Source organism: Molothrus aeneus, chromosome 17, assembly GCF_037042795.1.
Source record: "Molothrus aeneus isolate 106 chromosome 17, BPBGC_Maene_1.0, whole genome shotgun sequence".
NCBI lineage: Eukaryota > Metazoa > Chordata > Aves > Passeriformes > Icteridae > Molothrus > Molothrus aeneus.
The window spans coordinates 7,923,814-7,939,201 of NC_089662.1; the positions used below are offsets into that span (position 1 = coordinate 7,923,814).

General features: G+C 61.5%; 2 protein-coding genes across 2 annotated transcripts; both read right to left on the reverse strand.

The window, feature by feature from the left end:
* Nucleotides 1–260: 260 nt before the first annotated feature.
* Nucleotides 261–8,946, reverse strand: HCK (HCK proto-oncogene, Src family tyrosine kinase). The gene is made up of 13 exons (XM_066561315.1): nt 8,860–8,946; nt 7,339–7,468; nt 6,903–6,945; nt 6,541–6,640; nt 6,305–6,403; nt 6,059–6,162; nt 5,533–5,682; nt 5,122–5,274; nt 4,624–4,806; nt 4,128–4,204; nt 1,680–1,833; nt 1,325–1,456; nt 261–731 (listed from the first exon to the last, which is right to left on the reverse strand). The coding sequence occupies exons 2-13, from the start codon at nt 7,465–7,467 to the stop codon at nt 529–531; spliced, it is 1,527 nt and encodes a 508-aa protein (XP_066417412.1). The 5' UTR covers nt 7,468; nt 8,860–8,946; the 3' UTR covers nt 261–528.
* A 1,337-nt stretch (nt 8,947–10,283) lies between these two features.
* CCM2L (CCM2 like scaffold protein) lies at nt 10,284–14,368 on the reverse strand. Its single transcript, XM_066561605.1, has 10 exons — nt 13,881–14,368; nt 13,452–13,619; nt 13,098–13,181; nt 12,824–13,007; nt 12,060–12,511; nt 11,843–11,978; nt 11,656–11,719; nt 11,304–11,451; nt 10,984–11,122; nt 10,284–10,802 (listed from the first exon to the last, which is right to left on the reverse strand). The coding sequence occupies exons 1-10, from the start codon at nt 13,908–13,910 to the stop codon at nt 10,522–10,524; spliced, it is 1,686 nt and encodes a 561-aa protein (XP_066417702.1). The 5' UTR covers nt 13,911–14,368; the 3' UTR covers nt 10,284–10,521.
* Nucleotides 14,369–15,388: the final 1,020 nt, after the last annotated feature.

The following is a 15,388-nucleotide window of genomic DNA, read 5'->3' on the forward strand; positions in this document are numbered from 1 at the left end:
GAAGCCTGCCCTCTGCACAGGGGCTGCCATGAAAATACTGGGGAAGGAAACCAGGAGGGAGAGAGGAGGACAAGGGTCCGTGACATCCCAACCTGTGCTGATGATGAGCCCAGGGGCTGCATTGCAGCGTGTCCTGGGGGAATCCCCTGGGATCAATCACACAGGGAGCATAGGCACTGCAGGGCATTTCCCCAAGGCCAGCACCTAAGGCACATACTTCTGCAGAACAATGTGATAAAATCTCAGAAGGATTAAAAAAAATACTGATCTGGGTTTTTCCTTGCAGCAAAAGCAGGCCTGGCCCCATCCCTGTCCATCCTCCTGGGGTCTGGGCATCCACTGTCCCGCCAGCACTTCCTGGAGCCACTGCCCCACGGACATTCAGGCTGCTGGGAAGGGCACAAGGTGTGGCCACGTCTCTTCTCCCTCCATCATGTGCTCCTCCAGTTCCTGGGCCAGGCTGGCAGGGAAGGCAGGGCACAGGTGAAACAGGAAAGAGCTGGAAGTGTCCGCCCCAAGCAGCCCATGCTAGGGCTCCTGCTGGTACTGGCTCTCTGTCGCAGTGAAGAAATCCTCCAAAACGCTCTGTAGGTACTCGAAAGTGGGGCGATCCTCGGGTCTGATCTTCCAGCACCTCATCATGATGTCGTAGAGCTCCTCAGGGCAGTTTTCTGTGCGGGGCATCCGGTAGCCACGCTCCAGAGCCCTGATCACCTCCACGCTGGACATCCCTGGAAAACAGGGGCGACAGGAGAACATCACCTGCTTTATCACTGGTGTCTTTAAAAGCCATAAAATTCCCAAACCCAAAACTTCTCTCCTTTTGGGCAATGTTTCCAGGAAAGGAAAAGTTATTAGAGAGGCTAAAAGTGGTTAGTGGAAAGGGGGAACTGTTCCTGGTCAGGCAAACATGGACAAAGGAGATGCTGGGTTATTGTAGGATGGAGTTTTGTGCCACAGGACAGATGGGGTTTATAATCACTTTGTATAAATTAAAATCACTTTGTATAAATTAAAATGCTAAGTCTGTGATGAGCCATTGCTTCCAATGAAAAGTCAGTTTGAGGGCAGAGCTGCTCCTCAGAGCAGCCTGTTGTGCCACCCCAGATCCACCATGGTCCATTTGTGGTAGCATTTACAGAGTAATTCCTCATTGAAAAAGATACCAAAATAATTATTAGTATAAAATACAGAGTGGTGCCTAATTATAAGGATTTATAGGGTTTTCCCATGGAGCTGGAGGAGCTCAGGTCACGTGCATGGGGCACAGAAGGTGGAATGTGTCTTTTGGAATCAAATTAGAGGAGGCATTTCACCTCCTTACCTGGGTAGGGGATGCGTCCATAGGTAACGATCTCAGTCAGGAGGACCCCGAAGGACCAGATATCTGATTTTATAGTGAAAGATCCGTAGTTGATGGCTTCTGGTGCAGTCCATTTAATGGGAAACTTGGCACCTGGGCAAAGAGATCCAATGGGAAACATGAGCCCAACCCCAACTGCTGAGAAATGGGTGGTGAAATATGGGGAACAAGAAACAAACAGAAGAGGAACAAGTGAAGTGATGCAAATGAGAGGAGCTTCCCTCTGCCCATGTACCCAGAACATCCCTCCTGGGGTCAGGACCACCATGGTGGCCAAGGGGCCCTAAGGGAACCCCCAACCTTTCACCCCCAGCACCTTCCCGGGCCGTGTACTCGGTGTCCTCAATGACCCTGGCCAGCCCAAAGTCTGCAATCTTGCACACCAGCACTGCTGACACCAGGATGTTGGCAGCTCTCAGGTCTCTGTGGATGTAGTTCCTCTTCTCAATAAAAGCCATTCCTTCTGCAATCTGCCACAGGGGAACAAGGCAAATGCAAACAGGCTGCTTGAAATAACACACACACCCTCAGCACCAAAAAAGTCAACTGCTTCTGGCCAGCTCTCAGAAAAGGTGAAAGGAGGCTGAGCCACGGCAGGAGATGGATGTCCCATCCCTGGAAGTGTTCAAGGTCAGGCTGGACAGGGCTTGGAGCAACCTGGTCTAGTGGAAAGTGTCCCTGCCTGTGGCAAGCGGTTGGAATGAGATGAGCTTTAAGGTTCCTTCCAACCCAAACCATTCTGTGACTTTCCTGTGTGGAAACTGCTTTCCAAGCAGGAAATCCCTTACAGAAGAGGTTGGGGTTTGGGTGAGCAGCCCAACAATGACACCTTTAAGCTGCTGTGTGAGAAAATCATATAATCACCAGAGTGTGTGAGTGTTTGCAGGGCAAGGTGTAAGTGGGCTTCATCCACAGCCATGAGGATGTGGAGGAGGAGTAAATAATTCTCTCCTCAGGGAAGACATGAGACCAGTCTCCAAATACACCCACAGTGGCTCAGTAATTGCTGCGGAAAGGGTCAGCATTCCAGAGCTTCCTTAGCCGGGGCAGAAAAGCATAGGGGAAGATGTCTGAGTTCTTCCAGACTAGTTTCTGAAGAGTCAACTCTGCCTGTGGACAGGATGGCTGTGATGGCCCCTGACAATCCCCCCTCACCCCTGTGCCTTCTGAAGTCCCTGCACTCAGTGCTGTGTGTGCAAGTCTCAGCCTGATCAGGCAGAGGTGACCTGGTGTGTGCACAACCAAACTCCAAAGCTGTCCTGTTACCCCATTCTGGATGTGACCAGAATCCAGAATGTGAAGGGGCTGGAGCAGCCAGAGGGGAGACCCTCCCTCCTTATCACAGCCACACAAGCTGTGGGTGAGGTGCAGCTCCCACAGAGCTCTCCCCACTAAATACAGAAGTAGCCAGGCAAGAGCGGAAGGATCATTTCCATGACCACAGATGCATTGCTGCCCGCAGTGACTCAGCCCCAGCACAGGGGCCAGGCTGCTGCCTGCCTGTGACAGCCCTTCAGCCTTTGCTCCCCAGAGCTGCTCCAAGCAGCCCCTCAGAGCCGTGGGCCAAGCTGGGGTTGGCACGAGGCAGCTTGCTGAGAGCAGATGGTGCAGGAGTGCACAGCTGATGCTCAGACCCCAGCACAGCCAGCTCCAGCAGCCAGTGACCTGGTCTCAGCCCACAGCGCTCCCATCCTGGCTTTCCTATTGCTCAGGTGCCTCTATGAAATATTGGAGCTCAGCACAAAGGGTCCCTGGGTTCAGTCCTCACCCAGGGGCACTGCAGAAGCAGCAGGGACTCAGTGGTTGTGCAAAAGGCTGCACGTGAAGTGATTAACAGCCCCTTCTGCTGTACTCAAAGTCAGCTCCTGAAAATATCTCTGGAATAATTATCTCTGAGTCCTCCTGCCTCTCCAGCTGCTTTCCCCTGCTGTGACAGCCCTCTGGTGACTTTATTGAACCACAGCCCTTCCGTAGGCATTCCCCTGGGGCAACACAGCCTGCTATGCTCCCTCCACTGGCTCAGCCTCCTGGGTATTGGGAGCACACAGGATCATGCTGCAGGATTCCTGTTAAACCCACAGGGATTCACACCACGGTGGTGCTGTCCTGAAGCAGTGCTGGGGGTGGGGTGGGTGTGTGGCCATGCTGGGTTTGTGGGGCTTTGGCCAAGTATGCAGGTAAGATTTGCAGGTAAGTGCCACAGCAGCAGCAAATTAGAAATTATAGTTACCAGTATCAATAGTTATCAATTATAGAAATTGATAACATTGCCCTAGGCTTGCTTGGGCCACACCAACCAGCACCAGCACATTCCAGAGAAGGGACTGTGCAAATGTGAGCTGTGGAAACAAGCCCCATCCTCATCCCCACTTTCTCCACAAAGCAGAGTCACCCATGGGCTGTGAGGGCTACAGGAACCGTGGCAGACATAGAGGTCAGTAGCCAATCCTCTCCAGGATCTGTGCAGCTCTGCTGTGCACTGCTCAGGTGCAGGTGGGCTGGCTGAGTGCTGCAGATACTGGCGTGGTGAGGGGAAGCTTCCACTTCTCCTTTCACACAGCCCTGCTCCTGTGAGGCCAGTGGGATGGGGATGGTGAGCAGGCAGTGGCTGCCCACAGGAAACCTCACTGCATCCCCAGCACTGCTCAGGCTAGGCTCCTGGCTGGCCCTGCACAAGCTCCAGGTAAGTTCCCAGGCTCCTCACTCACGCTTTTTAGGGGTGCAAGGGGCACTCAGAGCTAGGGAAGGTCTGCTCCTTCCTCACCTGGGCAGAGAAGTCAATCAGCTTCGGGAGTGGCAGCTTGTGCCCCTCATCACTCTTCAGGAAATCCAGCAAGCTCCCTGCAGACAGGGAAAGGTGCCAGGGCTGTTGGTTTAGCTGGAGCCTGCACCCACCCTTAGGGTGGCACAGGGTCCCAAGGAGCCAAGCAGGACAAGGGGACTCTGGAAACACACTTGATCCCCCATCCCACTCCCATGGATAGGCTGAGGGGAGAGCACCAGTGCAGGCTCCCTCCTGCTTTGCAGAGTGCTTGTACTCATCTGTCCCCTCTTAGGTGTCCCTCCTCTCCCAGTGCTGTCACCACATCCCCTCTCCCAGCGCCCTGCCCCACAGCTGTGGCAGGAGCAGAAACTGCTCCCAGAGTCCTGGGAGCTGGTGCAGAGCCCACAGCCGAGCCTGGGGATGTGGAAGGGATTGATCCTGCACCATCCCAGGGAACCTGAGTGCCCACAGACTTCACTCAGGATGCAGATTGCACCTTTCTCCATGAATTCGGTGATGATGAAGATGGGCTCCTCCCTGGTGACCACTGCATGGAGCTTCACCAGCTTGTCGTGCTGCAGAGTCTTCATCAGGTTTGCCTCCTCCAGGAAGGCTTCCACGGACATGCTGCCTGGCTTCATGGTCTTCACTGCCACCTTGGTGTGCTTGTTGTAGGTGGCTGGGGGTGGCACAACAGAGCATTCCCACACTGCCCCGGGAGCACTGGGCTTTGGAGCCAAAGTCCCAGCCCTGCTGAGCTGCTGTGGGAAGGTTGGAGGCCACACACAGCCCAGGGCTGTCCCCACATGCCCAGCCCCAACCAGCCCCTGCATTAAGGTGGGGTCATCTCCATGTCCCTCTGCTTCTCTCCCTCAGGCCATTCCCTCCCTGCCTTTTCCACCCCACCATCCCTCCACCTTCTCACACATCCCCCACCCTTCCTCCTTCACCATCACCTTCATCATCCTCCCAGCCACCTCCCCCTGACTCTCACCCATCCACACTTCTCCGAACTGCCCGGCTCCCAGCTTCCTCTCCAGGCTCAGTGACTCCCGAGGGATCTCCCAGGCATCTTTCTCCCAGGGCTTCTGTGGTTTGGGTACTCGGCAGGGGTGGGTGAGCTTCTGGCACAGCCCATCGCTCTGACCTGGGGGAGCATCCAGGGCCATCAGCCAGCCTGTCTCACTGCCACACTGTGCTTCAAGGGGAGTTCTGGCCACCTTGGGTGTGCAGGGACACCAGCACCACAGCTGTGACAGCCAGCCATGGCAATAGGGGAAGGTCTGGAAGTCACTGCATGTTGCAGTCAGAGACCAGGAGTGATGGGCAGGAGCCCCTCAGCCTCTGGACACCCCCAGCTGCCCGGCTGCCTTTGGGAAGGGGGGCCGGGCACCCCAGGGCTCACCCTTGTAGTGCTGGACCAGCTCCTGCAGCGTGTTGAAGTTGTTCCGAGGGGAGATGTAGAAGCCACCGCTGTCCAGAGTCCGGATCTTGTAATGCTTCACTGCCCCGCCCCGCAGCTCGTCCCCGTCCCGCACCGAGAGCGAGTAGGAGCCTGCGGGGAGGGGACAGCTGGCACCTCCCCCGGGATCACATTCCTGCTGCCCCTGGCCATGCCGGCTGCACAGAGCATCGCCCAGCGGAGCCAGCAGCACCCGTCCCACCACCACCCCTTCAGCCCCAGGCCTGCTCCCAAACACCCAAAGCAGCCCCAAAGGGACACATCCCCCATCCCTGCCCTGCGGTGGATGTGGCAGCACCACAGGCCATTGCAGGGGCAGCTCCAGGCAGAGCATGGGCCCCCCAGTCCCTCCCTGCAGCACAGCGCATCCCCAGGGCTGGGGAGGGAGCTCCTCTTCCAGGCAAAGGTGGATGAGGGCAGCCCTTTGGGCAGCTGCTCCCCACCACTGTGCTATGGACACCCCTCACACCTTTGGTTGTCTCGCTGTCCCTTATCATGAAGGAGCCAATCATGTTCCCAGGGCCAAGGAGCTGCCGCTCCGCATCCTTGCGGCTGACATCCTTGAAAAACCACCTGCAGCAGGGAACGAGGGAACCCAGCCGTGCTGGAGTGGGGCAGGGCTGGGGGCGGGACAGGAGGCAGGAACAGGGACAGTGGCAGTGGGGAGGGGTGGGACAGCATGGGGCCAGGATCTGGCACAAAGGGATGGACTCACTCCTCTGTCTCCAGCGAGTTGTCCTGGGCAACGTAGTTGCTGGGGATGAAGCCTTCACGTCCTGTCACCAGCGACCGTGCTTGCCACCATTCCCCTGACCTGTGACAGAAGTGGCATTGGGTTGGCTCCTGGCACCTGGACCTGGGCACCAGAAGATCCTCCAGGGCAAATTCCTGAAAAAAATCCCAACAGGGCCACACAAGCCATGAGGAGAGGGGTTTGCCAGCAGCACTTACTTCTCCAGGACCTTCATCCGCTCGCCCTTCTGGAAGCTGAGGTCCCCAGCGTTCATGGCCTCGTAGTCGTAGAGCGCCAGCACCACACTGTCCCCCAGGCCTGCAGCGAGGGAGCTCCCTGGGCACCCTCCCCATGCTGGGATGGGGTCCCCAGCCACTCCTGCCATGAACACTGGCCAGGACATTGGCCAGGACCCCCACAGCCCCAACACCTCCATCTTCATCATGTCATGTCTGGCCCCTCAGGGGAGCCCAGAGCTCCCATCCCTCCAGGACTGGCAGTGCTCACCCCTAGGTCAGAGAGGATCTGCCCCACGCTGCCTCCAACCCCCTGCACCCCCTTGCAGCCCCCTTGTACCTACCATCCTCGGGCAGGGGCACAGCCATGCTGGGGACATTGGTGTTCTGGAAAGTGCAACAAAACCACAGAGTGACATCACAGGTGGCAGAGAACCCTTTTCCCATGGGGGGTCTTGGCCCCAACAGCAATGGCAGGAGCAGGAGGGCACCCGAGGGGCAGCACCAGCACCACTTGGCATGACAACCCACCCAGCACCAGCATCTCCACCCCCTCCCAACACCTTCCTTTTTCTCCCTTTCTCCATAATTCCTGGATTCCCATCAGGTCCACTCTGTGCTTTGCCTCAGTGTGGCCTGGGCTCCCACCCCATAGCCCAGTCCCTGTCCCAGGGCACTGCCAGTGCCCTCAGCCGGCTCCACTCTCAGTGCTGGTGGCACTGCTGAGAAGAGGGATGAAGCCCCTGTGACAGCTGAGCCCTGAAATCTCTCATCACTCACCCTCTTGTTGGTGGCTGTGGGGTCCCTCACATAGTGGCCCTGATGGATGGTGGGGCCAGGATCAGGGTCAGGGTCAGTTTTTGTCATCTTCTCTTGGCCACCAGCTTCCTTTGACCTCACACAACCCATGCTGCAGCCAAGGAAAGGGAAGTGAGGCCATTGCAACAGAGGTGAAAGCCCCACTCCAGCCCCAGTCCAGCCCTGTTCCCATCAGCTCCCACAGCACAGGGCCCCAGTGCTCTGCTGTGACAGGGAAACTTTGCTCCTCCCACAGCTTCAGGGCACTGGGATGCCCAGTGACACTCCACAGGAAAAGGGAACTCCTGGAGATGTCATTGGAGTCGAAGTTTGGGGAGACAACAGCAGCAGCCATGGAGCAGCTTCCCTGCCCTTTGGGGGATGCGGGACAGGGGGCAGGCACGGGGCACCATGGCAGCAGAGTCACACTCAGCATCTTCTGCACAGAGGGGCCCTGATCATGGTGAGCTTTGCTTGGGGATTCCCACAGAGCACCCCTGGTGCCCATGGCCCTCCCGTCACCACAGGTCAGCACTCCACACTGTGCTCCCCTGATCTCTGCTGGGTGGGAGCTGCCCCACACAGCCAGTCCAGGGCAAAGACAAATGCTCAGCTTTCTCAAGCACACCAAGAAATTCAGTGGGAAATAAAGCTGCAAGAAGCAGCAAGAGTGGTAAACCCCTTGCAAATGTATACTTCCCTTGGCCGGGGAGACCTGGGTGCAGAGAAAGCAGAAGGTGCTGGCAGTGACAGTGAAGGAGGAAGCTCAGGGCTGAACCCTCGACGTGCAGAGCACAGCTCTTGAGGAACATCACTGTCACCCCCACAGCAGCCCATGGTCATTCCTTGTCTTTCCCTGCTTGCCAAAGCCTGGGTCAGGCCTGCTCCCGAGGGCAGAGCAGGAGCAGCGGCGGCAGACAGGACAGCTCATCTCCCTCACTGGGCACAGGCTGGGGACTGTGCCAGATCCATCCTGGCAAACCCACTGGTGCCCAGTTTAAACTCAGACGTGGCTCACACCATCACTATGCAGGTATTTGCTGTTCCTGTCCTACTCCATCCAGCCCTACAGAGCACAAAAACTCCGGGCGGGCGGTCCAAGGGTCATTCCCCCCGGCTCCTGTGGCATAGCTGGCATTCCTGATGTGTCCCACCCTGGAGAGTCAGGTCCCAGGGCTCACGCGGTGTCCCCAGCCCTGAGGACCAGGTTGGAAGAAGGTGCCCTCGTTGCCGGCACAAGGCTGCCCGCAGCCCCCTGCCCTTGCCCGTGCCTTCGGTCCCCGACAGCGCCTGCAAAGCCACCGGCAGGGACCCTCTCGTCGGGGCTGCACCGGGACCCCTGAGATTCCCGGCCATCGCCTCATCCCGGCCACCCAGGGTCCGCCGCTCTGCCCGGGACCGGCCCGGCGCGGGGTCGGACCCCCCGGGCTGCCCGGGACCGGCTGCGGGGCTCCCTCGCCGCCCTCGGGGCTCCGCGCACGGTTCGGATCCCGGAGCTCTCACCTTCGCTGCCGCCCTGGGGCACGTCCCCGCCGCCGGTCCCGCTCCCAGTCCCCGTCGCGGCGCCCCGGCTGCCGCCGCCGCTCCGCTCTGCCCCGCTGCTCTCCCGCCGCCTGCCCGGTACGGCCACGCCCCTCCCGGTGCGGTCCCGCCCCCGACTCCGACGGGGCGGGTGCGGCCGGTGCCTCCCGTGCCGGGCTGCGAGCGGGGAACACCATCCCACGAACCCCACCCGCAGGGACATCCCAGCCTGACTGATCCCACTGCCCTTAGGGACCCCCGACGGATGCCAGAGCCCGTCTGTCCGTCTGTCGTCCCCGGGACACCGGACGGGTTTGGATCCCGCACCCCGGAGCAGCCCCAGGATGTTTACCCGCCTGATGCAGGGCCATGAAGGGCGGGGGCACCGGGGGAGCACAGGACACCGCCTCAGCCTGGGTCTCTGTCCCAGGAAGGAGAAAAGAAAGCCCTGAGCATCTGTGATGGGATGCAGGACATGAGGGTGTCCAGGGCACACTGGGGTGCGTGGGACTGGCTTTGTGAAGCACAGCTCAGAGACGTCCGGGTATCCCCGGCTCTGTGGTGTCCCTGCTGGCCCCGCTATTCCCGTGCCAAAGCTCCTCTCGGAGCCCTACCCAGCCCCGCAGTGTTCCAGCCTTTCTTCGGGATTGCCTGGACAGGCCCTGAATTCGGGATGGAGGCAGCATGAGCAAGGGGACTCACGGCTCTGTGTGACCCTGACCATGGGCTGCTCGCGTTCAGAGGAAGCAGCCAGGGTGGGAGAGCGTCACACCTCATGAGGGTTTGCATATGTAAATTTTTTTTAAGAAAAAATAAGTTGCTCCGGTAGCCCCAGAGTCTGCTGCCCGCAGAGCTCCCTGGGGCTGCAGCGCTGTCCCGTAGCCCCCGCCAAGGGACGCTGGGCCAGGGAGTGTTGGCTCGGGGCCATCAGCCAAGGGTCAGCAGCCGTAGGATATTGGGGTACAGTGGTCAGGGGGAATCGGCCCGGGGATGGCGGGCAGGGAACATCAGCTGAGGTCCATCGGGAGGCGGGAGCACTGCCCGGTCCCCCGGCGGCGGAGGGGCTGCAGGGCGGGACTGCAGGAAGCCGGGTCCGGGGCAGGAACTTCCTTTTGTGAAACACCCGCAGCCCGCGGCCGGACGAGTGTCGCACAAGCGTCGCAGGCAGCAGCGGGCCAGCTGCGGCCACCAGCCCTTTCCTCTCCCAGCACATTCTTGCTGACCCCCTCCATTGCTCTGAGCATCCCCGGGTGCCAGCCAGGAACAGCCGGCAGCACCCTGACAGTGGTGGTGACCTCCAGGTGACATTGGAGTGGGCAGGTGCCCAGCCCAGACCAGCAGCCCCTACCCCCACACCACAGCAACCCCTGCACTCTGGCAGGGCCTTTCCCCAAGGAAGGACCTGCTCTGCTCCCAGCCCCAGCATTTAATTGAAATCTGCAGAAATTACAGCACATGTGTCTCCCCCACAGCCACGGCTGTGATTTCAACAGCCTTGACAAGAGCTGACAGGGCAGTGCAGAGGCCTGTCCCCTCCCAGTGACAAATTCACCCTCGCTGGTTCTGGGGCAGAGCTGGGCACCTGCTGAGCCTGCTCCTGGAGATGCAGCACCAGAGAGAGCACAGCTGGGTTTTGGCACTGGCTCACAGGTAGTTGTCCTCTTCCTCCTCCTCCTCCTCTTCCTCATCCCGTGCCAGCGCCTCGATGTCGTGGGTGATGTCGGTGATGATGCGGTTGAAGGACTCGTTCTCGGAGCGCAGGGACCAGCTGTCGTAGCTGCGCACGGCCGAGGCCGACGTGTTGCTCATGCTGCGCTTGATGCGGCCGAAGCTGTCGGTGAGGATCCCGCCCTCCCGGATCCCGATGCTCTCCAGGAAGGTCTCAAAGTACCCAATGTCTTGGTCAGGGATGAAAGGCCTCATTCCTGTCAGAAGCACTGTAAGCCTCGGGGGGCTGCCCAGGGGGGCAATGCCAGCCCTACTGGTTTGTCCCATCCTGCCCCCAGTAAGCAACAGGGTCCTGACATGCCCTGAAGCGCCAGCCCCATGTCCCCAGGGGATGCACAGACATCCCCAGGGTGACACAGGGTGGCTGCAGACACTCACCCAGGAGGAGGAACTTCCTGCGGTCCCCGTAGAGGCGCAGGAGCTCCGTGCAGTATTCCTGCACTGGCGTGCCCAGCCGGTACTCACGGAGCAGGATGGCAAACTGCTGGATCTCCTGTGGTGACAGCTTGTTGCGCAGCTGTGGTGACACAGGGACGGGTTTGGCTTGGGGACACCAGCAGCACACAGTCCCCAGCCCCCCACCCTGTGTCCCACTGCTGCTCTATGGCACAGGGAGCCCAGACCTGCCTCCTCTCCTGCCCCAGCTGCTGGCACTGCTGGCCTGCTGCTTGTCCCTGTGCCCATCCTTGAGCCCTCACCGTCACCATGTAGTCCTGCAGCTGCTCCAGCCCTGCGCCGCTCTGGTCACTGCCACTGCAGGCGGTGGCCAGGCTGTGGTGGGAGCGGTGGAAGGAGGGTGAGGAGGTGCCACTGTAATACGCCTCAAAGGTCTCATGGGAGCCATTGCTGGGGGAGGACACGGGTCAGTGTGTCCCTGTGCCCCCCGTGTGCCCAGCTGCCCGCCACCCACTGCACAGCACCCACCATCACATGGGGCTGGAGCATCATTGCAGTGGGGACTGGCACCCAACCAAGGGCAGGGGTACCCACCCAGGGGCACCCTGGGGGACCCACCCCAATCCAAGGGCATGCTGGGGGAGCCAGACTCACAAGGAGCTGCAGCAGCTGTAGTCAGCATCGTAGCCGTATGTCCCATCTGTGCGGCAGCTCTCGCCTGGGGAGAGAGAGCAGAGACCTCATAGCAGAGACAAACCCCCCACAATGTGTCCACGTACCCCCATCCGTCAGCCCCAGGACACTCCACTTGATGTTCGCACTCCTGTCCACATCCACTCACTCCTGCTGGAGAGCCAGGGCCGTGTGGGCGTGGAGGTGTAGTGGTACCCGGCTCTGTCCACGCACTCGATGCTCTGGTCGCCGTAGATGATCTGGAACACCTGGCAGATGAGCGCACAGGACTCCTCCCCAGCATCCTGCAGCGGGGAGGGCGGCGGGCAGTGAGTGCCGCAAGGTGGGCGAGCCCCCGGTGGGTGGCACACGCCGGGACCGCTCACCCTGTTGGGCACGGCGAGGATGATGAGGTTGGAGTAAGCGTCAGGGCAGGGCTCCTGGGGGTCCAGGGGGTTGCTGCCGGCGTGCCGCCGCTCCCAGCTGCCGAAGCCGGTGCCTCGCTCCCAGCTGCCGCCGGCGGTGCCGGCCCGCCGCCGCTCCCAGCTGCCGCCGCACGGCTGCCGCCGCTCCCAGCTGCCCGAGGGCCGCCCGCGCTGCCGCCGCTCCCAGCTGCCGCCCCGCCGCCGCTCCAGGCTGCCGCCCTGCCGGGCCTCCTGCCCGCCCCGCGCCGCCCGCCAGTCCAGGCTGCAGATCGTGTGCCGCCGCTCCATCGCGCCCCCGAGCCGCCCCTCCGGCCACGAGCCCCCCGCTCTCTTCTCTGCGGGAAACGCCTCCGGCAAACCGGCCGGGGCCGCCTCGGGGTGCGCCCCGGCGGGGACCGGGTCCACTCCCAGGCCTGGGGGAGCGGGGACAGACAGGGCGTCAGGGCGGGGGGCTGCGCTGCCCACCCTGCCGGGTCCCCAGCCCCTGCCCTGGCCTCCCTGTCCCTCCAGCCCAGTGGGATGCAGAGGGATGGGGATGTGGGAGCCCCAGTGGGTCGGGGACACCCCTTCGGGACTCTGCATGTAGGAGAGGGTGGGACACACCAAGACAGGGACAAGGCGGGATTTTGCCGCCCTGATAGACTCTGACACCCATCACCCGCCGTGCTCCAGCCCCTCACGGCCACTCGGGGCTCGGCTGGTGGCCCCCGGCCGAACCCCCGCACCGGTTTTGAGGATGAGGAGGTGCAGGGCATCGTCGCGCAGGTAGGAGGCGGCTGCGATCTCGTGTGTGGGGATTCGCAGGATGAGCTCCTCGTTGTCGCGCCAGGTGAGCAGCAGGCAGCGCGCCGAGAGGCTGAGGATGCTGTCCTGCTCCGGCGTGGTCTGCAGCGGCAGCTCCTTCAGCTGCTGCATGAACAGAGCGCGGGGGCTGCATGGGGCACCCGGCAGGGTGGGGTACCCGGTGCCCACCCTCTGGGGAGTGGGGACCCCTCTTACCCTGGCCGTGTCCAGCAGCTGCAGCACCTCATCCCGGCTGGAGGGGTTCAGGGACGATGTCACCCATGTCAGATGACCTAAAAACTGGGGAGGGAAAGCCCAGGGCAGCTTGGGGAGGCTGGGGCATGGCCCCAAGGTCAGGACACATCTCCCTGGGGTTCGGGGAGATCCTGCACTTAGGGGTTCCTCCCCGTACCGCCAGCGCACCCTCATCCTTCCTGGGTGTTTGTCTGAGCTGGGAGGGGACGCAGACCCTTCTGGCCACTCTGAGTGTGGCTCTCAGCACGGTGTGGTGGCCTCATAACCCCACCCCAAGCAAGCAGTGACCCCGGGCAATTTTGGGGATCCCTTTACCTTCACCTCCTTCTCCACGTAGTCGTGCAGCAGGATCTGGGGGTCGATCAGGTAGTCGGGGGGGTAGAGGGGCACGGAGTGCAGCGGGCGCCGATAGACGCTGCTGCGGAGCGCTGCCCTCCGCGCAGCCTTGGGGAAAACCAGCCGCTTGATGGGCGACACGAAACCCTGGCAGGGGAACGGGCACGGGGACGGGTCAGCACCGGCCACCCAACCCTGGCCCCCACACACGGGGTTCGTGGCACCCAGCACCTGGGGCGGGGGGGGGACAACAGCTGAGCACCTCTCTGCTGGCCCTTCGCACTATTTGGGTGGCTCCACTTCTCCCCGCCGTGCTGTGGGAGGGGTGCGGGGCCTCTCAAACCTGTGCATGTCACCTGTTCCCCCCCTCCTGCCAGCCCCCCGGACCCCAGCCCCAGCCCCACGCACCTTCTTCCCCTTCTTGGCCTCGCTGTCCATGGCAGGACGCGGTGCTGCGGCCGCCCCTCTGCCCCGCTCGGCGCCGCGGCGCTTTCCTGTGTCGGAAACTCCACCAGGATCGCTGGGATGCGAGTTCCTGCCTCTCCTGGGGGGTGCTGGGACTGGGCTGGGCTGGGCTGGCACTGAGACTGGGACTGGGCTGGCACTGGGACTGGGACAGGGACTGGGACTGGGATAGGGGCTGAGCTGTTCCTTGGGCAGAAGCAGGGGCTGAAGTTGGCTGAGATGGGACTGGAGCAGGGACTTGGACTGGTGCTGGTGCTGGTGCTGGGACTGGGGCTGGGGTTCACATTTATATCGAGACTGGGGCTGGGATTTGGCAGACTGGGGTTGAAGTGGGCTGAGATGGGACTGGAGCAGGTGCTGGGACCAAAGCAGGTGCTGATGGTGCCTGTGGGACTCCACTTTGGAGCAGCCCCTGTCCCTCACTGCGGGGCTCTTTCCTGGGGCTGGGCTGGTTCTGCTTCCCTATGACCCCACATCAGCCCCGTCCTCATGGGGCAGCCCTGGGGGCTCCCAGCCCTCGCTGCCCACATCCTGTCCTGCTTGCACAGGGCCCTGGCGCCGGGAACAGCCCTGGCACTCGGAATGGCCCTGGCACTGGGAGCAGTGCTGGCAGGAGCCCACACAGCTGCCTCCAGCACTCTGTCCCCACAGCTGCCCGCGGGGTCTGAACCCACCGTGAGTCTGGGGGTTGCCGGGGATCGGGGCCTCCGGCAGGGGCAGGGAGGAGGCTGGCCCGGCAGTGGCCGTGTCCGGCAGTTTCCTCCCCGAGATGCTGCATCCTGCCTGCGCACCCCTTCCCTGCCGGCCACCACGCCAGGGCCACCGACACCAGGCAGGCAGCGCTGCTACAGCCATCCTGCTCTGCTAATGATGTCCCCGAGCAGTCCGGGACAGAGAGGAACCATCCTGCCCTGCTTTGGAGCCCCAGCTGTGAGCTGGAGGTGCCGACAAGGACAGGATCCCACAGGCAGGGCTTATTGAAATGAATTTAATATCTCATGTTGCAGCAAAATTAAAAATATACAAAAAGTTTGTGGTATACAAAAAAGTCTCGGGACGGACCCCGGCCTCCCGCTCGCCCCCGCCCGCGCCGAGGGTCCCAGAGAAGAAGGTGGCACACAGAGTATTTACAGTACGTGACAGCAGCCGCCGGGTCCCAGCGCCAGGGGGTGCAGGGATGTGGCTGAGACCCCGCGGCAGCCCCTGCCAGAACGAACTTCTCTCACTCCCTGAAGCTGGAGCAGCCCTGCTGCCACCCCTGGGTGACACCCCCAGGGACCAGAACCTCGCCATCCCCAGTGGGAGCTCGAGCACCCCTGGAGCTGTGCCCATCCTGGCCCCTGGTCATGTCCCCATGCCAGGCGCTGCCACGCCGGCAGGCAGGGAGGGACAGGGTGCTGGGTCTGGCTGCTGCTGCTGTGGCACAGGCAAGGAAGGGACAGGGGGGTGGC

Coding starts and splice junctions, on each gene's coding strand:
- HCK (XM_066561315.1), bottom strand. CDS start 7,467: ATGGGTTGTGTGAGGTCAAAGGAAGCTGGTGGCCAAGAGAAGATGACA. Junction 6,946..7,338: donor CCACAGCCACCAACAAGAGG/GTGAGTGATGAG, acceptor TGCACTTTCCAG/AACACCAATGTCCCCAGCAT. Junction 5,683..6,058: donor GGACAGCGAGACAACCAAAG/GTGTGAGGGGTG, acceptor CCCTCCCCGCAG/GCTCCTACTCGCTCTCGGTG.
- CCM2L (XM_066561605.1), bottom strand. CDS start 13,910: ATGGACAGCGAGGCCAAGAAGGGGAAGAAG. Junction 13,620..13,880: donor AGGCCAAGAAGGGGAAGAAG/GTGCGTGGGGCT, acceptor TTCCCCTGCCAG/GGTTTCGTGTCGCCCATCAA. Junction 11,720..11,842: donor GCCCTGGCTCTCCAGCAGGA/GTGAGTGGATGT, acceptor CTCTCTCCCCAG/GCGAGAGCTGCCGCACAGAT.